The sequence below is a fragment of the Heteronotia binoei genome, chromosome 8 (assembly GCF_032191835.1).
Source record: "Heteronotia binoei isolate CCM8104 ecotype False Entrance Well chromosome 8, APGP_CSIRO_Hbin_v1, whole genome shotgun sequence".
Taxonomy (NCBI): Eukaryota; Metazoa; Chordata; class Lepidosauria; order Squamata; family Gekkonidae; genus Heteronotia; species Heteronotia binoei.
In genome coordinates this window covers 118508859-118525634 of record NC_083230.1, presented here as the reverse complement: position 1 = coordinate 118525634, position 16776 = coordinate 118508859, and the positions used below count along the sequence as shown (strand labels likewise).

At 48.5% G+C, this 16776-nt stretch overlaps 1 protein-coding gene across 1 annotated transcript in view; it reads left to right on the top strand.

Annotated features, from left to right (window-relative positions):
* Nucleotides 1-16776, top strand: part of TAF3 (TATA-box binding protein associated factor 3) — a 242457-nt gene that overhangs the window by 160595 nt on the left and 65086 nt on the right. The window contains exon 3 of the mRNA XM_060245966.1: nt 13099-14885. Coding sequence (XP_060101949.1) covers nt 13099-14885 — 1787 coding nt within the window. The remainder of the gene's footprint in view (nt 1-13098; nt 14886-16776) is intronic.

The following is a 16776-nucleotide window of genomic DNA, read 5'->3' as shown; positions in this document are numbered from 1 at the left end:
ATTGTAATCAGGTCCGAACCGAGAGCGGTGATTAACGGCAGCAATTTATTGTATCTGACGGAGGGGAGAAAATGGGAGATGTTGTCGTTATCATAAATCATATCATAAATAACCAAAGAGAAGCCCCTCGGAAAAGCTTGTGTGGTGTCAGCAGCGAGGCGCTTTCTGGCGCATCCGCCCAGGATGGTAGCCATAGAAACCCCAAAGTCATATTGTTATCTTCGTCTTGCTGCAGTTATGTGATACAACCGTATTAACATATAGATTAGGCCATTTATAATCCTAGGTGTCATTTCAGGTTAGCTTGCTTATATAGCATTTTAGGGTGTGTGCTCTCTCCCTCTCTCTTTTCTTTAAAAAAAACAAAACTGTGCGGGATGTTTGCAAAACTGCAGTGTTTTCTCCGGTCGGCCGCCAGCCGTTTATAACCCATCAGCGTCACGCAACTGTCAGCCTGGCTAATATACTTCTGTTATTGATCGGCTGCGGCATGCGAGTTGTCACTGCCTAATTACCTTGTCTTTGCTAATAATTTCATTTTTTAATGGGAAGGGAGGGAAAATGAAATATGTCGAAACAAGGAATACCGCGCATGTAGTTGATGGAGTCGCACAGTCAACAAAGCCCTGATTTATTGCAGCGGCGCAGGAAATGCGGGCGAGTCGGGGGGAAGAGCCTGTTGCAAACAGCCCGGAAAACCTGCTCGGCTTTGCAGTTTTGCTTCCCCGCCCCTTTTGTCGTTGCTCCCGGAAGTACTGCATAATACAAGATAATTTTAACAAGTTACAAATATTTAAGGTGCTCTTGTTGAACTCTGTATTGTATAGTGCAATATAAGAAGAAGATATTGGATTTATATCCCGCCCTATACGCTGAATCTTAAAAGTCTCAGAGTGGTCACAATCTCCTCTATTCCCCCCCACCCACCCCACAACAGACACCCTGTGAGGTAGGTGGGACTGAGAGAGCTCTCACAGACAGCAGTTGCCCTTTCAAGGACAAACTCCTATGAGAACTATGGCTGACCCAAGGCCATTCCAGCAGCTGCCAGTGGAGAAGTGGGGAATCAAACCCAGTTCTCCCAGATAAGAGTCCACACACTTAACCACTACACCAGATTAGCTCTTGATAAACACTGGGTTATTCCTCTTACTACTTTTATCACATTTCTGTCTGGCAGCTGAGTGTATTTAGTGGTAGCAAAACCAAAAGGGGGGGAGGCCTCTTCGTTTGGGGGCCAGGTGGTCTGTAGACCTTTTTTTTCAGTTGTTTTACGTGCAGATGCATCATTCCCCTTTTTGTCAATCCCCTTCAATATTGTTCAGCTAAAAAGGTGAATGCAGTCTGTCTCCAGCCATATGTTTGCTCCATGTGCTCAGTCTTGGACTTTAGTGGACTTATTGGGATGGATAAATATCTCCATCACTCAGGGCTTTTTTTTTTAGCAGGAACTTCTTTGCATATTAGGCCACACACCCCTGATGTAGCCAATCCTCCTGGAGCCTACAGCAGACCCTGTATGAAGAGCCCTGTAAGGAATTCTAGCAGGACCTCCTTTGTCTATTAGGCCACACACCCCTGATGTAGCCAATCCTCCTGGAGCTTACAGTAGGCCCTGTACGAAGAGCCCTGTAAGGAATTCTAGCAGGACCTCTTTTGCCTATTAGGCCACACACCCCTGATGTAGCCAATCCTCCTGGAGCTCTCAGTAGGCCCTGTACGAAGAGCCCTGTAAGGAATTCTAGCAGGACTTCCTTTGCATATTAGGCCACACACCCCTGATGCAGCCAATCCTCCTGGAGCTCTCAGTAGGCCCTGTACGAAGAGCCCTGTAAGGAATTCTAGCAGGACCTCCTTTGCCTATTAGGCCACACACCCCTGATGTAGCCAATCCTCCTGGAGCTTACAGCAGGCCCTGTACTAAGAGACCTGTAAGGAATTCTAGCAGGACCTCCTTTGCCTATTAGGCCACACACCCCTGATGTAGCCAATCCTCCTGGAGCTTACAGCAGGCCCTGTACTAAGAGCCCTGTAAGGAATTCTAGCAGGACCTCCTTTGCCTATTTGGCCACACCCCTCTGATGCAGCCAATCCTCCTGGAGCTCTCAGCAGGCCCTGTACGAAGAGCCCTGTAAGGAATTCTAGCAGGACTTCCTTTGAATATTAGGCCACACACCCCCTGATGTAGCCAATCCTCCTGGAGCCTACAGTAGGCCCTGTACGAAGAGCCCTCTAAGCCCTACCATCACCACCTCAGAAAAGGACAAGCTCTTACACATTGCCCTGACTTAGATAGCTCAGGTTAGACTGATCTGATCAGATTGTGGAGGCTAAGCAGAGTCAGCCCTGGTTAGTATTTCGATGGGAGACCTCCAAGGAATACCAGAGTCATGACACGGAGGCAGGTAATAGCACTTCTGAACGTCTCTGGCTTTGAAGACCCTACAGGGGTCCCCATAAACTGGCTGTTACTTGATGACACCTTCCCCCAACAATAGAAGAAGAAGAGAAGATTTATACCTCGCCCCTCGCTAGCCAAAGGAGTCTCAAAGCAGCTTACAAATCTCCTTTCCCTTCCCCTCCCCATAACAGACACCCTGTGAGGCAGGTGGGGCTGAGAGAGCTCTGGGAGAACTGCTCTTGAGCAGAACAGCCTTGAGAGAACTTGTGACTGGCTCAAGGTCACATCAGCAGCTGCATGTGGAGGAATGGGGAATCAAACCCGGTTCTTCCAGACAAGAGAGCTATGGCTGACCCAAGGCCATCCCAGCAGCTGCAAGTGGAGGAGTGGGGAATCAAACCCAGTTCTCCCAGATAAGAGAGCTCCAGCTGACCCAAGGCCATCTCAGCAGGTGCAAGTGGAGGAGTGGGGAATCAAACCCAGTTCTCCCAGATAAGAGAGCTCTGGCTGACCCAAGGCCATTCCAGCAGCTGTAAGTGGAGGAGTGGGGAATCAAACCCAGTTCTCCCAGATAAGAGAGCTCTGGCTGACCCAAGGCCATTCCAGTAGCTGCAAGTGGAGGAGTGGGGAATCAAACCCAGTTCTCCCAGATAAGAGAGCTCTGGCTGACCCAAGGCCATTCCAGCAGGTGCAAGTGGAGGAGTGGGGAGTCAAACCCGGTTCTCTCAGAGAAGAGAGCTCTGGCTGACCCAAGGCCCTCCCAGCAGCTGCAAGTGGAGGAGTGGGGAATCAAACCTGGTTCTCCCAGATAAGAGTCCGCACACTTAACCACTACACCAAACTGGCTCTCAGTGCTTGGATACTTGGATAGGAGGCCGCTAAGGAAATCCAGGGTTGCTGTGCAGAGGCAGGCAACGGCAAACCCATCTCTGAACATCTCTTCCCTTGAAAACCCTTTGGGGGTGGGGTCTCACCATAAGTCAGCTGTGACTTGTTGGCTCTTTCCACCAGCATGTTGCTCATTATTTATAGCCTCAGTGCCTCAGGCCGCGGTTCCCTTGTCTTAAGAATGTATTGACTTACCTGTATTTAATTAGGGACTATAGATGCTGCCCTTCCAGAGCCCTGCTTGGTTTTACAACTCATCTTTAGAGAAGTTACAAATTCCTGAAATCTCTCTGTGTGTGTGTGTGTTTTAAAGGCCTAAGGACAATCCGACTGGTTTTTGTAGAATGTTACGTTGGCCTCTCCAGTCTCACGGTGAACGGTGTTACCTATCGAGTAAACTTTAGGAAACCGTATAGATTTATTTGTTCATTTCCTTTATTTATGGCCTGCCTCTCTCCATGAAACTCCGGGCAGATTACAGAATACAAAACAGCACAGCGGGAGGGCATCGGTAAAACAAAGCAGGAGTCCAGTTGCACCTTTACGACCAACAAACTTTTATTCAGAATGTAAGCTTTCGTGTGCATGCACGCTACTCCAGACTAGGAACGAGGTACAGTGAGCAGAGCTACATACAGCTGGTGGGGTTTAGAATGCAAAGTGGGACAAAGTTAAAATCCAGTAGCCGAATAGTAAAATTAACAAATTCAGAAAACCTTTGATCTGGGTTGCATTAGCGTGGGAAACCATAAAACAGTCACACGTCAGAATGTGAGAATGTCTGTTAATCATGCGACTGCTAATCAGCCTGGCTCAAAATGAGGGCATTTCTTTCCCAGAAGATTTTTCCTGTCCAGCTTATTTACCTTTTAACATGTAACATAAATATACACAGCATTCGAGTTTGCCATTAGGAAAAAAAATACATCAAAATACAGTGGAAGATGGGTTTAGGATATGTAATGTATAGAGCAGGGGTGGCCAAACTTGCTTAATGTAAGAGCCACATAGAATAAATGTCGGATGTTAGAGCCGCAAGACATGAACATCAGATGTTTGAGAGCCGGAAGGAAGGAAGGAAGGAAGAAGAATTGCAGATATGTACCCTGCCCTTCTATCTGAATCAGAGACTCAGAGCGGCTTACAATCTCCTATATCTTCTCCCCCCACAACAGACACCCTGTGAGGTGGGTGGGGCTGAGTGGCTCTTCACAGCAGCTGCCCTTACAAGGACAACATCTGCCAATTTATGGCTGACCCAAGGGCATTCCAGAAGGTACAAGTGGAGGAGTGGGGAATCAAACCCGGTTCTCCCAGATAAGAGAGCTCTGGCTGACCCAAGGCCATTCCAGCAGGTGCAAGTGGAGGAGTGGGGAATCAAACCCGGTTCTCCCAGATAAGAGAGCTCTGGCTGACCCAAGGCCATTCCAGCAGCTGCAAGTGGAGGAGTGGGGAATCAAACCCAGTTCTCCCAGATAAGAGAGCTCTGGCTGACCCAAAGCCATTCCAGCAGGTGCAAGTGGAGGAGTGGGGAATCCAACCCGGTTCTCCCAGATAAGAGAGCTCTGGCTGACCCAAGGCCATTCCAGCAGCTGCAAGTGGAGGAGTGGGGAATCCAACCCGGTTCTCCCAGATAAGAGAGCTCTGGCTGACCCAAGGCCATTCCAGCAGCTGCAAATGGAGGAGTGGGGAGTCAAACGCGGTTCTCCCAGATAAGAGAGCTCTGGCTGACCCAAGGCCATTCCAGCAGCTGCAAGTGGAGGAGTGGGGAATCAAACCCGGTTCTCCCAGATAAGAGTCCGCACACTTAACCACTACACCAAACTGGCTTGGAAGGAAGGGAAAAAAAATATTGGGAAGGAGAGGTGGAAAGAAAGCAACTTTAATTCCAAATGCATTCTCTAAACTGCCAGCTAGCTTGGCTTGGAGAAGTGATTTAAAGAGACAAATGCCTTCTCCAAATTATCATTGAGGGCTTTGAGAGCCACACAATGTGTGTAAAAGAGCCACATGTGGCTCCCGAGCCACAGTTCGGCCACCCCTGGGTCAGAGTATGCATAGTATATGTAATGTAAAGAGGGCATCAGAACAGTGCAGATACCCTGGGAGAGGCAGCATAACATTACCCCCCACCCCAAACAGAATAAAGGAGTTGACTTCTCGAAAACATGTGGGCCCATCCCCACTCGAGTTGTGGGCCTCACACGAAGCGGCCGTATAGTGAACCAGACCCTTGGGGTCTGTCAGGATCAGCGTTGCCCACTCAAACTGGCATCAAGCTCTCCAAGGGTCTTAATAAGCAAAGGTCTCTCCTATTGCTTACTGCAAATTTTAATTGGATTAATGCACCGCAGTGGAGCGTCCTGTTTTTCAGGTCTTTGTGGCCAGACTTCTTTTGGAAAAGCTTCTAAGTTTGAACCGTGAGGGCCACATGGAAGTCTAAACCCTGTGGCCAGCGCCCTTCTTGGCCTTGGGAGGAGAAGGAAGAGAGAAATCCATTCGCTCAACCCAGCCTTTCTGGAATTTGGGACAAGCCTGCCTTCTACTGGCTGAGCCAGGTATATTACCCAGTGTGGGGCACTTGCCTTTTCCCAGCAGAAGAGGGGAGCTGCAAGGGCCCATTTCCTTTACATTCCTGAACCTGAGACCCAGTGGTAATTCTCAGTAACAATGAGACCCAATGGCAATGGAGCTTTGTTTATATTTCTTCAATGCTGTCGTTTAAGGACCAGAACCAGCGGGTTGAAATTAAATCAGGAGAGTTTCCTACTCAACATTAGGAAGAACTTCCTGACCGTTAGAGCGATTCCGAAGTGGAACAAGCTTCCTCGGGAGGTGGTGGGCTCTCCTTCCTTGGAGGTTTTTAAACAGGGGCTAGATGGCCATCTGACAGCAATGAAGATCCTGTGAATTTTTTGTTGTTGTTCAGTCGCACGTGCTGGCAGCTTCTGCTGTTGTTCAGTCGCACGGTTGAGTCCGACTCTTTGCGACCCCATGGACCAAGTACGCCAGGCCCTCCTGTCTTCCACCATCCTCCGAAGTCTGCTCAAATCCGTGTTTGTTACATCAGTAACGCTGTCCAGCCATCTCATCTTTTGCCGTCCCCTTCTTCTTTGGCCTTCTTTCTTTCCCAACATCAGGATCTTCTCCAGGGAGTGCTCTCTTCTCATTTGGTGGCCAAAGTATTTGAGCTTCAGCTTCAGCAGCTGACCTTCCACGGAACAGTTTGGGTTGATTTCCCTTCGGACTGACCGATTGGATCTTCTCTTTAGGGGGAGGTATTTGTGAGTTTCCCTTCCAACTCTGTGATTTTATGATTCTAAGCTTCTTCAGTATTCAGGACTGTGATGTCCTGAATACTGAAGAGCCAGTTTGGTGTAGTGGTTAAGTATGCGGACTCTTATCTGGGAGAACCGGGTTTGATTCCCCACTCCTCCACTTGCACCTGCTAGCATGGCCTTGGGTCAGCCACAGCTCTGGCAGAGGTTGTCCTTGAAAGCGCAGCGGCTGTGAGAGCCCTCTCCAGCCCCACCCACCTCACAAGGTGTCTGTTGTGGGAGAGGAAGGTAAAGGAGATTGTGAGCCACTCTGAGACTCTTTGGAGTGGAGGGCGGGATATAAATCCAGTATCTTCATCTACCTCAAAGGCTGTCTGTTGTGGGGGGCGGGGAGGTAAAGGAGATTGTGAGCTGCTCTGAGACTCCTTGGAGTGGAGGGTGGGATATAAATCCAATATCTTCATCTACCTCACAAGGTGTCTGTTGTGGGGGAGGAAGGTAAAGGAGATTGTGAGCCAGTCTGAGACTCTTCGGAGTGGAGGGCGGGATATAAATCCAATATCTTCATCTACCTCACAAGGTGTCTGTTGTGGGGGAGGAAGGTAAAGGAGATTGTGAGCCACTCTGAGACTCTTCGGAGTGGAGGGCGGGATATAAATCCAATATCTTCATCTACCTCACAGGGTGCCTGTTGTGGGGGGAGGGGAAGGTAAAGGAGATTGTGAGCCGCTCTGAGACTCTTCGGAGTGGAGGGCGGAATATAAATCCAGTATCTTCATCTACCTCACAGGGTGTCTGTTGTGGGGGAGGAAGGTAAAGGAGATTGTGAGCCGCTCTGAGAGTCTTCGATAAATCCAATATCATCATCATGTGCTAAGAAGTTTGGTAATATGATAAAAAACCCTTACCTTTAACTATAAAGACGAATAGTCTGATCCTGCCCTGAGCAGGTGATTGATGGCCTTTATGGCCCAATTCCATGATTCCAGGACATTTAAGTTGCTGGCCCAAAAGTAACAGTTCCTCTTACAAAGGAATTTCAAAGGGAGATTTGAAAGAGAGACTGCTGAGTCGCAACTGATAATGAAGCTCACGACCAGCAGTGGGATTCTAGTAGGAGCTCCTTTGCTTATTAGGCCACACCCTCCTGATGTAGCGTGTGGCCTAATAAGCAAAGGAGCACATGCTAGAATCCCACCTCTGCTCACGACAGTGCATTCTCCTGGTCTGAATCGAGACCTTGGTTTCCTGTCTTGTTACCAGTGCTGATTTCCCCATGCCTACTACCCCTCAACATATCACACCTCAGCCTCCTGCCACAGGAGGTGGTGGCAGCTACAAACATAGGCAGCTTCAAGAGGGGATTGGATAAACATCTGGAGCAGAGGTTCATCAGTGGCTATTAGCCACAAGGTATAGATGGAACTCTGTCTGCGGCAGTGATGCACCGTATTCTTGGTGCTTGGGCGGGGGGGACAGCACTGGGAGAGCTTCGAGTGTCCTGGCCCCACTAGTAGACCTCCTAGTAGCACCTGAGGGGTGGGGGATTTTGGGGGGGGGGGTTTGGCCACTGTGTGACAGAGTATTGGACTGGGTGGGCCATTGGCCTGTTCCAGCAGGGCTTCTCTTACGTTCTTATGTTCCTATCGAATCACACCTTCTGTCATTCGCCTGCCAATGTAATTTGGCACCTGCTATTGCCCCATTTTCCAATATATAGGACCGATGGATTTACATGTTAGCGTTATCTGAAGAAGCGAGCAGTGACTCAGGAAAGCTCCTACCGCACTAACCCATTTTGTCAGTCTTTCGGGTGCTCCCGGACTCCTGTTCTTTTCCGCACCGCCAGGAAGCACAAAAATAGATTTCGTTCCCATAATACGATAGCGATTGAACCGGATGTGTGAAACCAGCAGTATGCAAACTGGCAGCTCAGCCTGTTTCTGGCCGGTGCCAACTCAGTCAACAGCGATTTGCTGTCGCCGGCTTCTTCTTCATCATTCTGTCTTCTTCTTCTTTTGAGAGTTAGAAATGTGCATGTCCACCCAAGCAAAACTGAACTCCCGGACACTTCCCCCCCCCCCCTCGTTTTGCACAGCAGACTGAGGCTTTATCCGCCGGGCATAAGTCTCCACTCTGGCCTGGCCGCTGCAAATCCTCAGGGCCTTGGCAAAAGCTTGACTTGTTAGCTCGTTTTACTTAATTTGCCATGCTGGCACGATTCACGCTTCAGCCCAGGGCTCTTGACTCTCCTCAATTGGAGTATTGACACATTTTAGAAGGAGAGAAATGTCCCCTCTAAAGGCCTGGGAAAAAAATTGCTTCCAATTGAGTTTCTTTAAATTGGATCCATGGGGGGGGGGAGGAAGACTTTGCACAGTTTCAGAGTTTTATTTTACTTTTTTATGTGTTGCTGAAGTAACAAAAGTGCATGCTTTTAAGAACAGAAGAGAAGCCATGTTAGATCAGGCCAGTGGTCCATCCAGTCCAATACTCTGTCGCACAAAAAAAAAACCCCAGGTGCCATCAGGAGGTCCACCAGTGGGGCCAGGACATTAGAAGCCCTCCCGCTGTGCTCCCCAAGCACCAAGAATACAGAGCATCACTGCCCCAGACATAGAGAAGCCATGTTGGATCAGGACAATGGTCCATCCAGTCCAACACTCGGTGTCACACAGTGGCCAAAAAAGCAGGTGCCATCAAGAGGTCCACCAGTGGGGCCAGGACACTAGAAGCCCTCCCACTGTGCTCCCCAAGTGACACAGAGTGTTGGACTGGATGGGCCATTGGCCTGATCCAACATGGCTTCTCTTGTGTGGCACAGAGTGTTGGACTGGATGGGCCATTGGCCTGATCCAACATGGCTTCTCTTATGTTCTTATGTGACACAGAGTGTTGGACTGGATGGGCCATTGGCCTGTTTCAACACGGCTTCTCTTATGTTCTTAAGATGGCACTGTTAAGATGATGGTGAACATAAAGCTTCTGCAGCCATATATATAAAAATGTTTCTTTGGCAGCAGCTGCCGCCCCTGCAGAAGGATCTATGCTTTGTTACTGAAGTTAAGCTGTGTTAATCATTTTGTGGCTGACTCTGCCTCCTGAGGGAGCCATTTTGTTGCTGTGCTCACCGTGCTGTATCCGAATTCCAAATGTGCCTGCAGGCTTTAAAGTTGGGGACCCCTGATCTAAGTGGATGGGAAGAGAGGAAGGGAAGCCTAAATTCTGTGGCATGAATGAAAGGTGTCCTGACCTAGGACATGTTTGGAAGTCAGGTGACCAGCATTAAGGAAGACAAGAGGCCATGGCTCACCGCTAGAGCATCTGCTTGGCAGGCAGAAGGTCCCAGGTTCAGTCCCCAGCATCTCCAGTTGAAAAGACAATGCATTTAGTGATGAGAAAGACCACTGCATGACGTACTGGAGATTTGCTGCCAGTCTGGGTAGACAACGCTGACCTCAGTGGACCAAGGGTCTGGTCCACTATAAGGCAGATTCATGGGTTCATTAGATGAAAAACTAAATTGTGTCCATCATGCCTAGCATCCTGTGGTTTTTTGTCCTAATGGAACAGGCAGATGTAAGGAATATGAGCTTCTGGTTGTGGGATGCATCCCTTCCTGTTTCTGTTTGGCTTTCGTTGATTTTGGAGATAACTAGTGGTGATGTCACTTTGAAGTCTCTGGGCACTTTGGGTGCCATGGTTCAGTGGTGGCCTCCACTCGGTAGCAGAAGACCTCAAGTTCAATCCCCGGCATGCCCAGTTGGAAAAGATCACATCGTAGGTGTGAGCCCACCTGGGAAAGGGCAGAATATAAATTTACCAATATAAAATATATAGCAACACTGCCTGAGACTCTGGAGAGCCTCTGGCTATGAGAAGAGGCTATACTGACCTTGATGGACCAAGGGTCTGATTGCTCCCCCCCCCCCCAGTGGGAATGAAGAGGCACACACAATTTTTGGGTAACTAATCAGGCCACTTTTATTTAACACAAATTGAACGGCAAGGGCATACTGATAAGCAGGACAAGCCGAAGGGTCACCTGAGACCCTATCCTGTCCTGTATGGATGAGCCACCCTGCCCCCGGTATGAGCCATTCTCAGTATGGCTAATACTGGGCCAGCCTGTCCAAACAAGCCCCTCCTCTATCCAGGCCTCAACCATCCTGAAGGAGCCACAGTAGGGGAGGGTCCCATGTGATCTGCCCTCCCAGCAGGGAGCCATACAACCCATCTGCTGGTCTGGCTGACCACCTGCCCTCCTAAACTGGGGCTAGGCCATGGGTGTTCACCTTTGCCAAGAAAAATCCCCTAACTCAGGGGTGGCCAACAGTAGCTCTCCATGGCCAATGACTGGGGCTGATGGGAGTTGTAGGCAAAAACATCTGGAGAGCTACCATTGGCCACCCTTGCTCTAACTCCATCCTGCCAAGTGACCATCTGAATTAACAGCCCACCAGTTCCAATTGCCCTAATCCACTGTCAAGCAGTACAAGGTAGGTGAACATAAGAGAAGCCATGTTGGATCAGGCCAATGGCCCCTCCAGTCCAACACTCTGTGTCACATAAGAACATAAGAGAAGCCATGTTGGATCAGGCCAATGGCCCCTCCAGTCCAGCACTCTGTGTCACACAGTGGCCTATATATATATATATATATATAATAGCCACTGATGGACCTCTGCTCCATATTTTTATCCAATCCCCTCTTGAAGCTGGCTATGCTTGTAGCTGCCACCACCTCCTGTGGCAGTGAATTCCACATGTTAATCACCCTTTGGGTGAAAAAGTACTTCCTTTTATCCGTTTTAACCTGACTGCTCAGCAATTTCATCGAATGCCCATGAGTTCTTGTATTGTGAGAAAGGGAGAAAAGGACTTCTTTCTCTACTTTCTCCATCCCATGCATAATCTTGTAAACCTCTCTCATGTCACCCCGCAGCTGATGTTTCTCTAAGCTAAAGAGCCCCAAGCGTTTTAACCTTTCTTCATAGGGAAAGTGTTCCAAACCTTTAAACATTCTAGTTGCCCTTTCCAGGACTTTTTCCAATGCTATAATATCCTTTTTGAGGTGCGGTGACCAGAATTGTACACAGTATTCCAAATGAGACTGCACCATCGATTTATACAGGGGCATTATACAGGCGAAAAAACACCCCAATCCAAGCAATTCCTACCTGGCCCCAATAACAAGGCAACCAGCCGAAGCCTGTACTACTGCAGGGTGGGTAGGCAGGCCAAGACTGAGAAGAAACTACGTGGTTTGGGGTGGGAGTGGGACTTTATAGCCCCAGCGCTCCACCCCCTCACCCCCCGCAGGTCCCCATATGCACGGGAAGGCAGATAGGCTCCCCCTCCTTCCGGAGCAACAAATGCGGCCCCCATCCTTAGCCGCCATTTGGCAGCTTGGCCGGGAGGGGGGCTGAATTCTGAATATGGCTGCTTCATGCATTAGGGGAAGTGCTGTGGTTCAGTGGACAAACATCTGCTTTGTGTGCAGAATGTCCCAGGTTCAGTCTCTGACATCTTGTTAAAAGAGTTACGGAGCAGGTGATATGAAAGACCTCTGCTTGGATCCTGGAGTGCCACTCCAGTCTGAATAGTAAATACTGACCTTGAAGAATCAGTGTAAGGTAGTTACATTTGTCCACAGAACACGATAACAACCAAAACAGGGTTTATGGACTTATGGTGGAAAGTTCTGTCGAGTCGCATCTGACTTACTGCAACCCCGTAGGGTTTTCAAGCCAAAAAAATGTTCAGCGCTGTTTTGCCGTTGCCTGCCTCTGCATCACACCCCTGGTATTCCTCGGAGATCTCCTTTCCAGATGCTAGCCGGGGTCAACCCTGCTTCGCTTCCGAGATAGGACGAAATCAGGCTAGCTTGGCCTATCCAGCTGAGAAAATAAATATCAAGCAGACAGCTGCTCACACAAAGAAGCAAAGAGATAGGATAGTTTGGATCAGGGGTGGTCAGACTGTGGCTTGGGAGCCGCATGTGGCTCTTTCACACATATTGTGTGGCTCTCAAAGCCCCCACCAACCCCGTCAGCCAGCTTGGAGAAGGCATTTCTCTCTTTAAATCACTTCTCCAAGCCAAGCCAGCCAGTAGTTTGGAGAATGCATTTAAAGTTAAAGTTCCTTCCTTCCTTCCTTCCTTCCTTCCTTCCTTCCTTCCTTCCTTCCTTCCTTCCTTCCTTCCTTCCTTCCTTCCTTCCTTCCTTCCTTCCTTCCTTCCTTCCTTCCTTCCTTCCTTCCTTCCTTCCTTCCTTCCTTCCCTCCCTCCCTCCCTCCCTCCCTCCCTCCCTTCTTGGGACTCTCAAACATGTAACTTTATTCTATGTGGCTCTTACATTAAGCATGTTTAGCCACCCCTGGTTTGGATGATAGTTAAGTTGCTGATTACTTTTTATTTGTAATTGTTTAAAAGAGTAATTTAGACGGTGCCATTTTGTTTCTCATAAAATCGTCTTTAAGACAAAAAAAGATCACCGATGACGCTTCTATTTTTCTTGTTTCTTACAACAGAGGAAGAGGAAGAGCAGGTACCAACCGATGGCGGGACATCAGCAGAAGCCATGCAAGTACCTTTGGAGGAGGAGGGCGAGATGGAAGAAGATGAGGCCGTTAACGATGAAAATTATCTAAGCAAGCGGCCACTAGAGAGTCCCGAATCTGAGGAAATGCCTGCCGTGAAAAGGCCAAAACTTACTAGCGTGAAAGTCGAGGATGGGACTCCAGAGCCCCGTGAGCCACTTAGTTCAATCAACGCCCAGAAAATCCCACCAATGCTCTCCCCGGTTTGCGTCCAGGACAGTGCCGATCTGATTCCTCTCTCTCCAGAACCACCCGTATTGGCTCCCATTTCCAAATCCCAGTTGCCCGTTCCCAAGCCGCTGGAGCCGAAAGCATTTGTGCCTAAAGCCAAGGGGAAATCCAGCTCCCCGGGCCAGAAAACGAAAACTCCCAAAGTCCCTCCGTCCCCGGCAGTTGTGGGAAGTCCCCTTCGCTCGCCAAAGACTGGATCCAAAGAGAAGAAGTCCCCAGGCCGGGCCAAGAGCCCCAGAAGTCCTAAGAGCCCCAAAGTTCCATCTCATGTTCCTCTAGTGGCAATTAAACAAGAGGCACCAAGTAGGATCCCATTATCCACGTTAAGTGAGAAGATAGGGAAGGAGAATGTGCAGGTAAAACCAGGGCCGGCCCCCGTTGACTCTGGGAAACCAAACAGTGAGAATCCGACAAAGAAAGTGGCAGTGGCTGACAAGACAATTGATGATTCCATCGACGCTGTAATTGCCCGTGCTTGTGCTGAACGAGATCCTGATCCATTTGAGTTTTCTTCAGGATCAGAATCAGAGGGGGATATTTTCACCAGCCCGAAAAGACTTTCCGTATCTGAGACTACGACGCCTAAAGCTTCCTTTTCGGCCAACAGTAGTTTAAATAAGACAGGAGCCACCCCGGTTCCTCCCTCTGGTGGAACTTCAAGTTCAGACATTTCATGGACGATGGATGACTCAATTGATGAGGTCATCCGAAAGGCTAACATGGGCGCTTCCACGAATTTGCCGGCCAATTTCTCCTATTTCTCGTCTCCTTCCGCTTCTCCGCCGACTCCGGAGCCCCTGCTCAAGGTTTATGAGGAGAAAACTAAGCTTGCTTCGTCCGTAGAGGTGAAAAAGAAGCTGAAGAAAGAGCAGAAGACAAAAATGAAGAAGAAGGAGAAGCAGAAGGAGAAGAACAAAGAGAAAAACAAAGAGAAGGAGAAGAACAAAGAGAAGGAGAAAGACAAGGATGGCGGCAAAGAAGGGAAGTGTCTCTGGAAGGATCTGATGAGAGAGGAGGATTTGGATCCCTTCAAATTCAAAATGAAAGACTTCGATGATGAGACGAAAGTGAAGCTAAAAGAGGGTGGGACCAAAAAAGAGCGGGAGAAGCATAAAGAGAAGAAGAAAGATAAGGAGAAGAGCAAGAAGGACAAAGAGAAGAAAGACAAAGAGAAAGCGAAAGACAAAAACAAAGACAAGGTGAAAGCTTCGTCGGCAGCGCTCCTCCTGCCTTCGAAAGATCTACCCTTGCCCTTGTTCAGTCCCCCGGCTGCCCTGAAGCTCCCCTCCATGCTGCCCCCCCTCTCGTCGATGCTTCCCGACAAGCTGTTTGAGGAGAAGGAGAAGCCTAAAGAGAAGAAGAAGGACAAAAAGGAGAAGAAGAAGAAGAAAGAGCGGGAGAAGGAAAAGGAGAAGAAGGAGAAGGAAAAGGAGAAGAAGGAGAAGGAGAAGAAAGAGAAGGAAAAAGAGAAGCACAAACACGAAAAGGTGAGTCAAGGGAATTGGCGGGGAGACGAGAGGAGGCTTTCTCGTCCGTCTTTCCCCCTGCCCCTGTTGAGCTGTGTGAAAAACGTCACAATTCTTTTTTATTTATTTTGACAACTGCCACTCCATCTTTCCATTCCAAGCAGTTCTCAAAGCAGCCCACAGATAGGAATGTAAAAACCATGTCAGGAACAGCAAGTGGTGGCTAACGGTATTTAGACCCACGAAACCGGTAGAAACAGCTAAATTTCAGTCAAAAGATTCAGTGCAACAGGGTAAATACAGTGCTTTTTTTTTTTTTTTTTAAGCAGGAGCGCACAGGAACACAGTTTTGGCTGGGTTTGATGTCACAGGGTGTGGCCAAATATGCAAATGAGTTCCTGCTGGGCTTTTTTTCTACGAGAAAGCCCTGTGCAAAACAATGATGACATCATTGGCGTATGACCTGATGTGCAAATGAGTTCCTGCTGGGCTTTTTCTACAAAATAAGCCCTGGGTATATACAGTTTTGGAAAGGTAGCTGTGTTGATCTGCGTTAAAATGCCTGATGGGTAATAGATTCAGGATGGACAAAAGGAACTAGTCTACGCAGAGGCCGCGATCACGCCCACTGCCTCAGTAATGCACAACTCTGAAGCATATAAACAGAGTTATGATAGCCGTATAACCAAAATTACATACAAGTTAACAGAAAGATCTAGCATGGATTAAAATATAGAACAAGGCTAGGGTATAGATAAGACGGAAGGTATTTTTTTAAAAAAGGGAGCCATTTCTCCATGAAGATAGAGCAGGGGTGCTCAGGCCGTGAACCGGTCCTGGTCCGTGGCCTGTTAGCAATCGGGCCGTGAGTTGTATAATTATTTCATTATATATTACAATGTAGTGATAATAATAAGACAACGACAACATTGGATTTATATCCTGCCCTCCACTCTGAATTTCAGAGTCTCAGAGCGACTCACAATCTCCTTTACCTTCCTCTCCCACAGCAGAATCCCTGTGAGGTGGGTGGGGCTGAGAGAGCTCTCCAGGAAGCTGCCTTTTCAAGGAAAACTCCTGTGAGAGCTATGGCTGACCCAAGGCCATTCCGGCAGGTGCAATGGAGGTGTGGGGAATCAAACCCGGTTCTCCCAGATAAGAGTCCTCGCACTTAACCACTACACCAAACGAATGGAAATAAAGTGCACAATTGTGTATCATCCTGAAACCATCATACTCCCCCACCCACCCCAGTCCATGGAAAAATTGTTTTCCACAAAACATGTCCCTGGTGCCAAAAAGGTTACAAGCATAGCCAGCTTTAAGAGGGGATTGGATAAAAATATGGAGCAGAGGTCCATCAGTGGCTATTAGCCACAGTATATATATGTGTGTGTGTATACACACACACACATATATTGGCCACTGTGTGACACAGAGTGTTGGACTGGATGGGCCATTGGCCTGATCCAACATGGCTTCTCTTATGTTCTTATGTGACACAGTGTCAGACTGCATGGGCCATTGGCCTGATCCAACATGGCTTCTCTTATGTTCTTACGTGACACAAAGTGTTGGACTGGATGGGCCATTGGCCTGATCCAACATGGCTTCTCTTATGTTCTTATGTGACACAGAGTGTCAGACTGCATGGGCCACTGGCCTGATCCAACATGGCTTCTCTTACGTTCTTATGTGACACAAAGTGTTGGACTGGATGGGCCATTGGCCTGATCCAACATGGCTTCTCTTATGTTCTTACGTGACACGAAGTGTTGGACTGGATGGGCCATTGGCCTGATCCAACATGGCTTCTCTTACGTTCTTACGTGACACAAAGTGTTGGACTGGATGGGCCATTGGCCTGATCCAACATGGCTTCTCTTATGTTCTTACGTGACACAAAGTATTG